At 35.4% G+C, this 14,542-nt stretch overlaps 2 protein-coding genes and 1 long non-coding RNA gene across 3 annotated transcripts; 1 reads left to right on the plus strand and 2 right to left on the minus strand.

Moving 5' to 3' along the window:
- Window positions 1-285: 285 nt before the first annotated feature.
- On the minus strand, window positions 286-10,074 carry LOC146730021 (TELO2-interacting protein 2-like). The gene is made up of 6 exons (XM_085494381.1): window positions 10,063-10,074; window positions 9,436-9,603; window positions 4,884-5,024; window positions 2,481-2,593; window positions 1,418-1,506; window positions 286-828 (listed from the first exon to the last, which is right to left on the minus strand). Exons 1-6 carry the CDS (start codon window positions 10,072-10,074, stop codon window positions 635-637), a joined length of 717 nt encoding a protein of 238 aa, XP_085350507.1. The 3' UTR covers window positions 286-634.
- Window positions 10,075-10,844: 770 nt separating this feature from the next.
- Window positions 10,845-14,138, minus strand: LOC146730022 (uncharacterized). The gene is made up of 3 exons (XR_014927804.1): window positions 14,093-14,138; window positions 13,648-13,701; window positions 10,845-10,876 (listed from the first exon to the last, which is right to left on the minus strand). It is a non-coding gene; the product is annotated as an uncharacterized LOC146730022 (long non-coding RNA).
- On the plus strand, window positions 11,061-13,783 carry LOC146730023 (E3 ubiquitin-protein ligase TRIM71-like). The gene has a single exon (XM_085494251.1). It carries the CDS (start codon window positions 11,087-11,089, stop codon window positions 13,271-13,273), a length of 2,187 nt encoding a protein of 728 aa, XP_085350377.1. The 5' UTR covers window positions 11,061-11,086; the 3' UTR covers window positions 13,274-13,783.
- Window positions 14,139-14,542: the final 404 nt, after the last annotated feature.

Genomic DNA, 14,542 nt, shown 5'->3' on the forward strand with positions numbered 1-14,542 from the left:
TGTGTATAAAGAAAACCTGTCTATAGTGACCACTTTGAGACAGTCCCAAGGCAAAACATATGGGCAACCTGTGTATAAAGAACACCTGCCTATAGTGACCACTTTCACACAGTCCCAGGGCAAACCTGTGTATAAAGAACACCTGTCTATAGTGATATATTTATAAAGTTTCTGACAATATTATACAATCATTTGCTCAAGTAATCAGATATTTCACAACCCAAAATAATCAGAATAATATTTAAACAGACACAGAGATAATTAAAATTTGAAATTACACACAAATTACATGATTTTAACCATTTTATTAAATTTTAGTAGCTAAACTATTTAAATACAAAACACTGGATTTGAAATGTACATGATTTTGAGACGCACAGACACAGTCAGTTACGGGACGAGCACACAAAATTGTGGGATAATTTTGAAATATTCACTTGATGTAAACGTAGTTGGAGATGTCATCTTTCATTAATGCATAACTTCAAGGCCATTATATCTTCAATGTGATTGAGGATGGCATCTTCATTTGCATAACTACACAACTATTTGTGATGTCATTGAGCTTATTTACATAAATTCACAACTGTTGATGCAGTCATCACACATTCACTAATATATTCCTTTTACTCATTCATAAAGAAATCACAGAAGCATCTATTTGTTGGTTTCCATGGTTACAATCCGATAACACAAAACCAATGAGTCTTAACACAGTTTTATTATCAGTGACTTTCATAACTTCTATTAATTTCTGTTCAACCTCAGGGCAACATCGCCATAGCAACACTAAACATTCACTGCAACTATCCAGAATTGCTTGATTCACTGAAATTAAATTGAAAATTGATCATAAAATAAAAACTGTAAACAAAATAAAACTAACATTGTCACGCACTAGATGACGTAACACATGTTGAAAAGTTCTGATGACAGACTCAAACTCATTGTCAATTATTTTTCATTCATAATGACCTCAAATGACTTTTGTGGTACCAAATAAAAACAATAGTGGAGTAGAGTTTTAGGATGTGCATGCAAAATTAACTTTTAATCTCAGATATGTTGACCTCAACGGAAATTTATCCCATCACCCTAAATACCTGCCCTTACATTTATCCACCCTTGATATTACTGAATAACTCGCCTGTGTCTGGTGTTGTAGTCTCATCCACAGTGATGTCATATATCAATTTTAATAATAATTTCAATAATTCATCACATGTCGCCCTACATGCCTGCCCTTACATTCATCCACCCTTGATATTACTGAATAACTCACCTGTGTCTGGTGTTGTAGTCTCATCCACAGTGATGTTATATATCAATTTTAATAATGATTTCAAGAATTCATCACATATCACCCTACATGCCTGCCCTTACATTTATCTACCCTTGATAATACTGAATAACTCACCTGTGTCTGGTGTTGTAGTCTCATCCACAGTGATGTCATATATCAATTTTAATAATAATTTCAATAATTCATCAATGCGACAGGATATTCTGGTAAGATTCAAAGAGAAACGTGTCACGATTTGAATTTTCTTTTTTTTGTTGATGATTCAGACTTTAACGTTGCACTCTGAGATCATTCATAATTATAAGGTCATGTGACTAAATATGTTAAATATGATGATCTGAATATGTTTGACTTTGTAAAAAAAGGTTTTGAGTTGCTGCATCATCAGTTGTGCAAGGATTGGGGGGGGGGGTGATTTCTAGTTTCTGTAATTAATTCACTGGTTCCATGGTTGCCAGCATTCTAATGAGCTATCAACTGTTTATGCAGTAAATCAACCCCCCCCCCACCACCACCACCACACAGACTAAATTGGAATGTTTTTACACTAGTTTCTATGGTAACAGCAGAACACAAAATTTGTCTAGGTATTTTCAAGAATTTTGAATTTATTTGCACTTTTCAATAATTTCTGTTGATTCACAAAAATTTAATTCAACCAGTGCTGTGAATTATGGCCATAACAAGTACTTAGAGATTAAACAGGCTCTGTACAGTTAATAAGATTAATGTTTTATTGACCAGATTTAGTATGAAGCTCTGAAAACAGGACCTGGACGGTTAATAAGATTAAAGATAAATTGAGTCAGTATGATGAAGAGTTACATATTTCCTACAAGTCATGCATATTAATATTTCAAATAAAAGTGCAAACACCCATTATAAAAAGTTGGGGGTGATTTCACCATCATCATAGGTTTCTGTGTGTGTTGAATTTCTAAAAAGGTGACATAGAAATTGGGTTAGCTGTGATCTAAAATGTGATAAAATGCATTTTGAGGTAAAGCAATTTAATATTATTTGCTCACATTGTTCCAGCATGGTTGAGAGAAAAATATATTCTTAAAAAACAGACTGGTTTAATTCTACTGGTTTCCAGTTTATACTGGGTCAGCCCGGTTTATACAGGTTTCCTGTTTAAACCTGGTCAGACCAGTTTGAACCATTATAACTATACCTTGGCCATGTTTCTTTAATTAGCATATTCAATAATTTTAATATGTGTAACCTAGCAACCTCATCAGGGCTGTCATAGACTTCTAAGTATTGTGCTATAATCCGAAATAATCTCTGAAATAAAAAAAAAATTATTGAAAAATAAATTTCCAAAATATCTCACAGTGAAAAGCTACATGTTATTTTTTAAAACTTTTGTATCTTGTTGCCAAGGTAACTAAATGCAATAATAACCTCCATGGAGATGACTATTTAGAACTTTTGTATCTTGTTGCCAGGGTAACTAAATGCAATAATAACCTCCATGGAGATGACTATTTAGAACTTTTGTATCTTGTTGTCAGGGTCAGTAAATGCAATAATAACCTCAATGGAGATGACTATTTAGAACTTTTGTATCTTGTCAGGGTCAGTAAATGCAATAATAACCTCCATGGAGATGACTATTTAGAACTGTTGTATCTTGTTGCCAAGGTCAGTAAATGCAATAATAACCTCCATGGAGATGACTATTTAGAACTTTTGTATCTTGTTGTCAGGGTCAGTAAATGCAATAATAACCTCCATGGAGATGACTATTTAAAAGTTTTGTATCTTGTTGCCAGGGTAACTAAATGCAATAATAACCTCCATAGAGATGACTATTTAGAACTTTTGTATCTTGTTGTCAGGGTCAGTAAATGCAATAATAACCTTCATGGAGATGACTATTTAGAACTTTTCTATCTTACTGACAGGGTCAGTAAATGCAATAATAATCTCCATGGAGATGACTATTTAAAAGTTTTGTATCTTGTTGCCAGGGTCAGTAAATGCAATAATAACCCCCATGGAGATGACTATTTAGAACTTTTGTATCTTGTTGTCAGGGTCAGTAAATGCAATAATAACCTTCATGGAGATGACTATTCAGAACTTTTGTATCTTGTTGTCAGGGTCAGTAAATGCAATAATAACCTCCATGGAGATGACTATTTAGAACTTTTGTATCTTGTTGTCAGGGTCAGTAAATGCAATAATAACCTCCATGGAGATGACTATTTAGAACTGTTGTATCTTGTTGCCAAGGTCAGTAAATGCAATAATAACCTCCATGGAGATGACTATTTAGAACTTTTGTATCTTGTTGCCAAGGTCAGTAAATGCAATAATAACCTCCATGGAGATGACTATTTAGAACTGTTGTATCTTGTTGTCAGGGTCAGTAAATGCAATAATAACCTCCATGGAGATGACTATTTAGAACTTTTGTATCTTGTTGTCAGGGTCAGTAAATGCAATAATAACCTCCATGGAGATGACTATTTAGAACTGTTGTATCTTGTTGTCAGGGTCAGTAAATGCAATAATAACCTCCATGGAGATGACTATTTAGAACTGTTGTATCTTGTTGCCAGGGTCAGTAAATGCAATAATAACCTCCATGGAGATGACTATTTAGAACTTTTGTATCTTGTTGTCAGGGTCAGTAAATGCAATAATAACCTCCATGGAGATGACTATTTAAAAGTTTTGTATCTTGTTGCCAGGGTAACTAAATGCAATAATAACCTCCATAGAGATGACTATTTAGAACTTCTCTATCTTACTGACAGGGTCAGTAAATGCAATAATAATCTCCATGGAGATGACTATTTAAAAGTTTTGTATCTTGTTGCCAGGGTCAGTAAATGCAATAATAACCTCCATGGAGATGACTATTTAAAACTTTTGCATCTTGTTGTCAGGGTCAGTAAATGCAATAATAACCTCCATGGAGATGACTATTTAAAACTTTTGTATCTTGTTGCCAGGGTCAGTAAATGCAATAATAACCCCCATGGAGATGACTATTTAGAACTTTTGTATCTTGTTGCCAAGGTCAGTAAATGCAATATTAACCTTCATGGAGATGACTATTCAGAACTTTTGTATCTTGTTGTCAGGGTCAGTAAATGCAATAATAACCTCCATGGAGATGACTATTTAGAACTTTTGTATCTTGTTGCCAAGGTCAGTAAATGCAATATTAACCTTCATGGAGATGACTATTCAGAACTTTTGTATCTTGTTGTCAGGGTCAGTAAATGCAATAATAACCTCCATGGAGATGACTATTTAGAACTTTTCTATCTTGTTGCCAAGGTCAGTAAATGCAATAATAACCTCCATGGAGATGACTATTTAGAACTTTTGTATCTTGTTGCCATAACATTTGGAAGTGTATTAACTATACATTTAAAATATTGTACAATGCAAATCAATAATACACCCATGCAAGACTTTATTTCTGATGCATTAAACAATAAATTAAGTATAGGTTATATGTAGAGGTGTTTATAGAGTGTAATGAAGAGTATTAATGACCTATCAATAGATCATTATGTATATAAGTATGTATTATAGGACAAGCATGTTTTAATACCTTGAAGTGTTTAACCACAGTAATGCCCATTCTCTGTACAAATAAATGTAAATATTTTGTATACACCCTTCTGAGCATTATCTTCTGTTCAAACTCCATATTGGACAGTAAGATCTGAAACACATCATCATATTTATTGACCTACAATGTGAAAAAATAAATATGTGTCAGTGATTAGCAATATTTGGTATTCAATAATCTGACCTTTTATTAATGGTTAATTACCTCACCAGAGTAATATTAACCTGATTTGACTGGTATTGACTTGACCTCACTCATATCTAACATTGACATGACTGATATTGACTTGACCTGAACTGGCTGATAAAAACCTAACCTGACATATTAACCTGACTTGACATATATTGACCTGATAAATTAATTTGACTTGACTGGATTGATTATAAATTGATCTGACCGATATTAACTTGATCACATTGATATTAAACTGACTTAACTGATATTAACTTGACCTGGCTGATATTCACCTGACCTCACCATATTAACCTCCCCTGACTGATACCAACCTGCGGTACTAATATATCAACCCATCTGACTGACATAACCAGACCTCACCAATATTAACCTCCCCTAGCTGATACCAACCTAACAGTACTAATATATTAACCCATCTGACTGATATTGAGCTGACCTGACTGATATTAACCTGACTTCACCAATATTAACCTCCCCTAACTGATACAAACCTAACAGTACTAATATATTAACCCATCTGACTAATATTGAGCTGACCTGACTGATATTAACCTGACCTCACCAATATTAACCTCCCCTAACTGATACCAACCTAACAGTACTAATATATTAACCCATCTGACTGATATTGAGCTGACCTGACTGATATTAACCTGACCTCACCAAAATTAACCTCCCTTGACTGACACCAACCTGCGGTACTAATATATCAACCCATCTGACTGACATAACCAGACCTCACCAATATTAACCTCCCCTAGCTGATACCAACCTAACAGTACTAATATATTAATCCATCTGACTGATATTGAGCTGACCTGACTGATATTAACCTGACTTCACCAATATTAACCTCCCCTAACTGATACAAACCTAACAGTACTAATATATTAACCCATCTGACTAATATTGAGCTGACCTGACTGATATTAACCTGACCTCACCAATATTAACCTCCCCTAACTGATACCAACCTAACAGTACTAATATATTAACCCATCTGACTGATATTGAGCTGACCTGACTGATATTAACCTGACCTCACCAAAATTAACCTCCCCTGACTGACATCAACCTGCGGTACCAATATATTAACCCAGCTAACTGATATTAACCTGATCTGACTGATATTAACCTGAACTCACCAATATTAACCTCCCCTGACTGATACCAACCTGTGGTACCAATATATTAACCCATCTGACTGATATTGAGCTGACCTGACTGATATTAATCTGACCTCCTCAATATTAATCTTCAATGACTGATACCAACCTAACAGTACTAATATATTAACCCATCTGACTGATATTGAGCTGACCTGACTGATATTAACCTGACCTCACCAAAATTAACCTCCCCTGACTGACACCAACCTGCGGTACCAATATATTAACCCAGCTAATTGATATTAACCTGATCTGACTGATATTAACCTGAACTCACCAATATTAACCTCCCCTGACTGATACCAACCTGTGGTACCAATATATTAACCCATCTGACTGATATTGAGCTGACCTGACTGATATTAACCTGACCTCCTCAATATTAACCTTCAATGACTGATACCAACCTAACAGTACTAATATATTAACCCATCTGACTGATATTAACCTGACTTCACCAATATTAACCTCCCCTAACTGATACCAACCTAACAGTACTAATATATTAACCCATCTGACTGATATTGAGCTGACCTGACTGATATTAACCTGATCTCACCAATATTAACCTTCAATGACTGATACCAACCTAACAGTACTAATATATTAACCCATCTGACTGATATTGAGCTGACCTGACTGATATTAAAGGGGAACTAAATAGAGCCTATTTTGGTGTTTGTATTCATCAAGTTATGTATAGTGATTATAAATTTGAAAAAAAAAATAAAAAAAAATGATTATCTTCAGAGTTATGATGATTTAAATATGAGAAACCATAAACCTGCGAAGGACTTCCGTTTGCGCCATCTTGCCATAAAAAACGCCCTCATGAGGTATAAACGGGTAAGGTAACAAAGCATGATGACGAAATAGTATCTGATTAAATATAAGCAACTTAGGGAGCCATAGTTGGCTGGACTAGTGAATTGATTTCTAGTCTATGTTGTTTCGACTTTTACGTTAATGTTATTTACAAGCGTATCAACATACAAACATTATGGATGTGCAATTGATCGAGACAGGCATTTTGTTTTGTTTTTTGTCTAACTGTCTAATAAATGCTGTTTCCAGTATTGCACTGTGCGGCGTGCAAATTATTCAAAGTATGGATGCTGGAGTATGCAATCTTGAGTCTGTAGGGTGGTGATGGAAACATCTTCGTTCATGTATTCACGGGGCTGCACTGGCAAATCATGGGACAATTGTCACAGGAACACCAAGCAGATTGTTCACAGACCTCCCGTGTAATTTGAAATAAAACTATTATCCAAACAAGGGACATCGTCGACGATATACTCTCATCACTCACACTGGACTGAATTGAATCTTCCGTACTTCCGTGATCATAAGCCCGGAGGCATGAACACGTAAGGGAAAAGTAAGGGATGAGCTTATACTCGAGGACCAGCTCAGAAAAGATTATTTTGTTTTGGGGTTAAACACTGTAACCATCTTGCTAACAACGAAAAATTATCCAAAACAATTATTCGTTCACCACGCCGGGCTCGGGAAAATAATATTATTTTCAAAAAAAAAATGCGTCATTGATTTCCACGACACTTACAATGAAGAAACAAACATGCTCATAAAAAAACACACACATTTTATTACAATATGATTTACATAGCGTCAGAATTTACGGTGAAATAATGGGTAGGATCTGTGAGGAAACAGTGGACGAAGGCATTTATCATTATCTTGAGTCATTTTGGTATGTTTTCGATCGTACGCAAACTCGACGCAAAGCAATTTTCCACCATGAGGTTTTTCAGCACGATTTGACCTGGAACAACTTCCTTTGACATAACAGGTCATGTCTTACATTAACCAATCAAAATGATGTGTCGTAACGATGAAATTTTCCGATTATTGACGATGATTTTTTAACGCAATGCGGAAGTGAATTACCGCAATGTTAAAATGCGATCTGTAGCACTGACTGCAACGAAAAAACAATGATTTTTTCATTAAAAACTGGTGATTCGCAATTTCCGAAATATAAACGACAGTTAATAGTAACCGTGGGTAAACTTAGCGTGGAGGATGAATGTCATGGTCGCCAACATCATGTCACATCGTTCAAACCCTAGGCCTTTCATGATAGTCTCAAAGTAAACCATGCCCAATAACCTGGTACACGACTTAACGATCACATTTTTGGCTTTTCGAAAGCTACTACTCAAAGAAATATGGATTACTCCAGTATTGCAACATCGGGGTTCATCCTGAGTAAATGACAGAATAGAAAGGATGCGAACCACGTTGTGTACGTTCGCTATGTACTCTGAAATTAATGCGAGTTTTCTCATAAAAAAAACACGAACCAAACTACCATGCCAATCACGATTATTATGAAATGAAACACACCTTTTACACGCATATTTTAAAGAATATCGTCGACGCCCAGTAAAAACACTCTGGGCTTATAATCGTGAATGCTCTCAACTCGATAAATACCTAGTAAAAATATAGGAATGGGCTTCATACTCGGGAGGGGCTTACGATCGGGGAAGTACGGTACTTTAACGCAATTGGGCTTCCACTCTCAGAATACTGTGGTTCAAACGCATAAGACTCTAACCCAAGTTTTAAAAAGCACATTGTGCATATAAAAGTTGAGTTTATACTAGTAGTACACAATGCTTGGCAGCATGAACGGCTATGTACAATGGTGTATACGAATGTGATCAGATACTAAAACGTCATAGCTTTGAAAAGTACCCGGATGTTAAATATGCTCGTTCGTTGTTTATTCCCTCCATGAATGGCCTCCATGGTGTTTAATTGCAAGCACTTCAAATGCCTATCTAAGCTACAGTTATAATTAAAACAAAATTAAACCACTGCAATATTATTTCGAATACAGTTTAGAATATACACAACTATAAATTAAGGCCGCATTTAGGTTTGCTTTAACCTGACCTCACCAATATTAACCTTCAATGACTGATACCAACCTAACAGTACTAATATATTGACCCATCTGACTGATATTGAGCTGACCTGACTGATATTGACCTGACCTCACCAATATTAACCTCCTCTGACTAATATTACCCAGAGCTGACTGATGTTAACCTCTCCTGACTGATACCAACCCAACAGTACTGATAGATTAACTCATCTGACTAATATTACCTAGAACTGACTGATATAAACCTTACCATGTGTGGTTCATCAGCCTTTCGTGGTGACCTCTCTATTACACCCAGCAAGTCTACTAGACATGGCAGTAGTACTTCCAACATCACTACTTCCTGTGAATAAAGTTGTTTGTACAGTGCTTCATATATCACCATAGCTCTGCCATACCATTTCAGTTCTGTAGCATTCTGTCAGGAATAAATATTAATAAAATAAAATTCAAACTAATGTGAAAACCTAAATAATTATCAATTGATGACATAGTCCCTGTTTGTTTTGAATATTTATAATCTCAATTTAGCTAAAATGCCAACACTCTCAGTGTGAGAATATAATTTATTTTAAATTAGCAACATCTTGAATTATTTCCTATGTCATATCTCAAAATTCATTTGAGGACACGAGAAAAAAATAATATGACATTTATAAATTAAAATCCAGTGAATAATTAATACATTTACAGTATTTGTATATAGACCTACATGTATGGATCCATTGAGCTAACAATGCAGAAACTTTAAAAGAACAACAAGCATTTTATATTTTGTTAAGTGGAAGGTTCCATCAAACAAAATATTTAGGCACGTGAAATTTGTTTCCATGGAAACAATGACTGTTCTTTGGCCACAGTGTTCAACCCAATTTACTCTGGCAGCCATTTTCAATTAAATTTCTTTTCAAATGCATACAACTGAAATTTCTAATTCAACTGCACTACCATATAGTCACATTAAAACATATGAACATGGAACTACTTTGTGTATAAAAAAAATGCTAAAAAACATGAAAACGACGATGTTTGAGCACTTTAACATTGGTTACTATGGGGACAAATATCTTGTTATATATCAGAAAATATTATTTGGACACATATAGTGAAAAATATATTTTGTTATAAATAAATAAATAATTATGATTGTAATAAGTTTTTAGGATATTATGGGGAATACTATTTATTTTTCATAAAAGAATGATTTTACACAATTCTCTCAAAAACCAAGATTAGTACTGGATAAAAACACCAAAATGACATACAACCAAAGCTATAATTAAACAGCACTTTTATAACAAAATATTGTGATTTCTATTCTTTCCAATAGGTTGAAATACCTGTAAACAACTTAAATGTAGGTCAAACAGGGTCAAAGGTCAACTTTAACAAAGTTACGTGCTATCTCGTGTTTGGCATAAATCCAAGGGTTGAATACACTTGTATGTATACAAAAGACCCCTTAGGCTGACAATGATTTGAAAAGCAGTAAAATCAGCTTGTCATGCAGCCATTGTAAACAGCAATAAGGAAATGCATACCCCCGGTATATTTTATATTGTTGATTTTCGCTTCCCTAGAGAGCACTACAATTTACACCCCCCCCCCACATTCAATATGGCTGCATTCAACATTTCCCTCCCAATTGTATTTAATGACGATTTCTTTGGCTGTTCTATCTATTTGGAGATCTACAAGAATTAAAAGTCAGTGTAAACAAAGTCACATGATACCGAGGGTTTGACATAAATCCAAGAGTATACAGAAGACCCCTTAAGTTGACAGTGATTTGAAAAGCATTGAACCCATGCAGCCATTGTGAATACCAATAATGAAGAAAATACATATTGTGAATTTTCACTATGCTAAGGAGTGAAATCAATACAACTAACGTTACTACAATGGCTATGGCTGCATCCAACAAGTCTCTCCTAGACGAAGTTACTGAGGATTTCCTCAGCTGTTCCATCTGTTTGGAGATCTACAAGAATCCTAAGGTTCTACCATGTCTTCATACATTCTGTCAGCAATGTTTGGTAACTTTTAAGGCTAAATCTGGGGGTGTTTTGAAGTGTGCAACATGTAGAATTCAGTGTGACACACCCATCCAGGAACTGAAGTCCAATTTTTTTTTAACAAGCCTACTTGACACATTCCAGAGACAGAGGCAGCCGAGTACTGACCATCCACCAGTGTGTGAAACATGTCAAGAGAAGACAGCAACTCACAGGTGTGTAGATTGTCCTCTGTTTTGCTGTGATGTATGTGTTACTATCCATGAACGCATTCCAGCACTGCGTTCTCATGAAGTGCTTACAATTGACAAGTACAGAGAGATACAATCTAGGGGTCATCTCAAGGTACAGTCCAAAGTTTTCTGCAGTGTCCATAAAGACAGCCAGCTGAAATTTTACTGTGACACTTGTCAAGTACCTGTATGCAGTGACTGCACCATAGTTAAACACAGAGTTCCTGAACACGTACATAGAGATTTACAGGAGGTAGCAGATGAGTATAAAACACAACTGAAGGAAATGTTAGGACAGTTAAAAGTCAAAGAGAAGCAAGTGAAAGAAGAAAAAGTAGCAGCTGAATCTACAAGAGAAGAAATCAGAAAGCAGTGTGAGGCAGAGAAAGAGAAAGTTAAGAGAAGGACAAAGGAAGTGATGGAGAGAGTAAAGAGAGAAGAAAAGATGCTGATAGATGCCTTGGATAAAAGTGCTAGGATGGACCTGAAAGATGCAGCAATGAATATCAATGATTGGGAATTTCACCATGGCAACATAGTCAGCACACATCATTATCTAGAAACACTGGTGCATCATGGGAATGCTGTACACTTACTATCGACCAAGCCGGAAACTACAAAGCGCATAAAAGAGATGGTTGCTATGGAAACAATACCACCAATCAGTCATGATATCATTGAGTTCCAGCCCAGTAGTGACTTTGCTGCACATGCATTGATAGGAGTGATCAAATGTGATGTCTGTCCATCCAAAAGTACAGTTGAAAACATTCCAAAACAACTTGTGAAAGGTGTACCTGTCAAACTGCTCATCACAACCAGAGATTCCAGAGGAAAACAAATCATTCCCCGTCAAAATATCCAAGTGAAAACAAAGACCCCTGATGCATCATGGGAAAACATTGACATTACAGACAATAACAATGGGACATATCATGTGATGATAACAGGAAAAACGGAACGAAAACAGCAAGTTGCCATGACGATTGGTAACCAACATATACCAGGATCACCATTCCATATTCCTGTTATCAGAGGATTAGTACAGACAGTGGGAAACGCAGGAAGTGAAGGACAGCTCAGCTATCCTTGGGGAATAACCATAAATAAACATGGTGACTTTGTCACAGCTGTTAGTGGAAACAATAGAGTGACTATGCATGACAGCGATGGAAATTACAAACAATCACTTACATTCACTGGTCAGTTTGCAAAGACATTCAATCCACGGGATGTAGCAATATCAGATGATAATGAATACTTTATGACAGATGAAAATAACAAACAAGTAGTTGTGAGTGATGAATATGGAAAGTTGATTAGAAAGTTTGGAAGCTCTGAAATTGATCATCCATGTGGAATTGCAATTAATCCTGTTACTAAGAATGTGTATGTGAGTGAGTTTAGTAAGCATTGTATTAGAAAGTATGCCCAGGGTGGTGTGTATATTAAGTCATTTGGGAAAAGTGGAGATAAGCAAGAAGAGTTCAATGGACCTTACTTGTTAGCTATTAACAGTAAAGGGATTGTATATGTGCCAGATTGGGGGAACCACCGTATTCAGGTATTCAATTCTGATGACCAGTTTATGTTTGAATTCTCTTCCACTGGTGACAGTAGAATGAGTTATCCCAAGGGAGTGGCTGTAGATAAGAATGATTATGTATATGTAAGCAGTGAACATAAAGTCACTAAGCATGACAGCAATGGTCAGTTTATTTGCAGGATTGATAGTGACAAGGATGGACTGAGTTATCCCCGTGGTGTAGCAGTGTGTAATGATGGTAGAATAGCTGTAGCGGATATCAACAATAATTGCATCAAAGTGTTTGTAGAGTGAAGCTAATTTTAAAGTTGGAGTAAATTGGAATCTACTGCCAACAAAGAAGATTCACACTAGATGAACTCACATGTCAAGGGCAGATAAAAGTAAGGGTGGATAACATTCTGAAAAATCTTGTAATATGAAGTAATACGCAGTAAGGAGTGTTTCTCTGTATATGAAACACCACTTGAATTCATATGATGTAATAGTTTGTCACATTTCACACCAGTCATTAGCAGAAGCAGTAAGGAACCAATCAATATAGAGCTAATGAAACCACATCGTTGGTTGCCAAGGGAAATGCATAAAATTGTATAGACCATGAATTAGGACCTGTTGGATTAATACAGTGTATATGAATTAATCAGGTGCTGTTTAATTATACTTACCACATTATTAATGATATGATGTAAACACTGTATCCCAAGAATTTTATTTTCAATCTAAAAAAATGCAAAATCAGAAAAATATTAATTACACATGTAATGAAATAAAGAAAAGAAATTAATTTAAACAATCAATAAATTAAGCTTGTCATTTTTCATCTATGTCACCTGTACCTTGAGATCCCACCCCCTCATGCTGCCTGATGTGTGTACAAAAAGCCCCCTGGTGATTAAAAAAAACATCAGAGGCAAAAGTACCATATTTGCTCTATTAGCAATGCACCCCAAACGAGGGCAAAGCCCAAAATGCTTGTTTTGGTTGCAACTCATAGTCATCACACTTGTTCATAACAGGTCATTTATTGCATGCACTTCTAATACAACAAATATGGTAGTTCAGGAATATTTTAAACACATTTTGAACAGGAATATGGTTTCTACAATTTACCTGATAGTCATCAAGAAACAGCAATGCTGGTGGAAATATTCCATCTAAATGATCACCAAGATAGGGATGCTAAAAAGACATCAAGAATTGTCAGTAAGATAGAGGGTCATCCAGGAACAGCAATTCCGTTGGAAATATTCGATCTGAAAGTCACTAAGATAGGGATGCTCAATGGGAAGAAGAATTGTCAGTGGGTTAGGCCAAGAAACATCACGAATAATTGTGTTTCTATGGAAATGTTGATTTTCTGACAAAGCATTTTTATAATAATGAATTTCTACACTGAAAATTTAAAAATTTAATGTTATTTTGTATTCTAAAACACTTCAATGTGGTTGAAATTTTGGATGATTGCCAAGATGGTCGAACTAAATAGGTCTAAAAACTTATGCATGACCCCTAAATGTCGCACATCCTGGCATTTTCTGGGGTATTGTTGACCAATATTTT

Source organism: Saccoglossus kowalevskii, chromosome 20 (genome assembly GCF_978046115.1).
Source record: "Saccoglossus kowalevskii chromosome 20, keSacKowa6.1, whole genome shotgun sequence".
Classification (NCBI taxonomy): domain Eukaryota; kingdom Metazoa; phylum Hemichordata; class Enteropneusta; family Harrimaniidae; genus Saccoglossus; species Saccoglossus kowalevskii.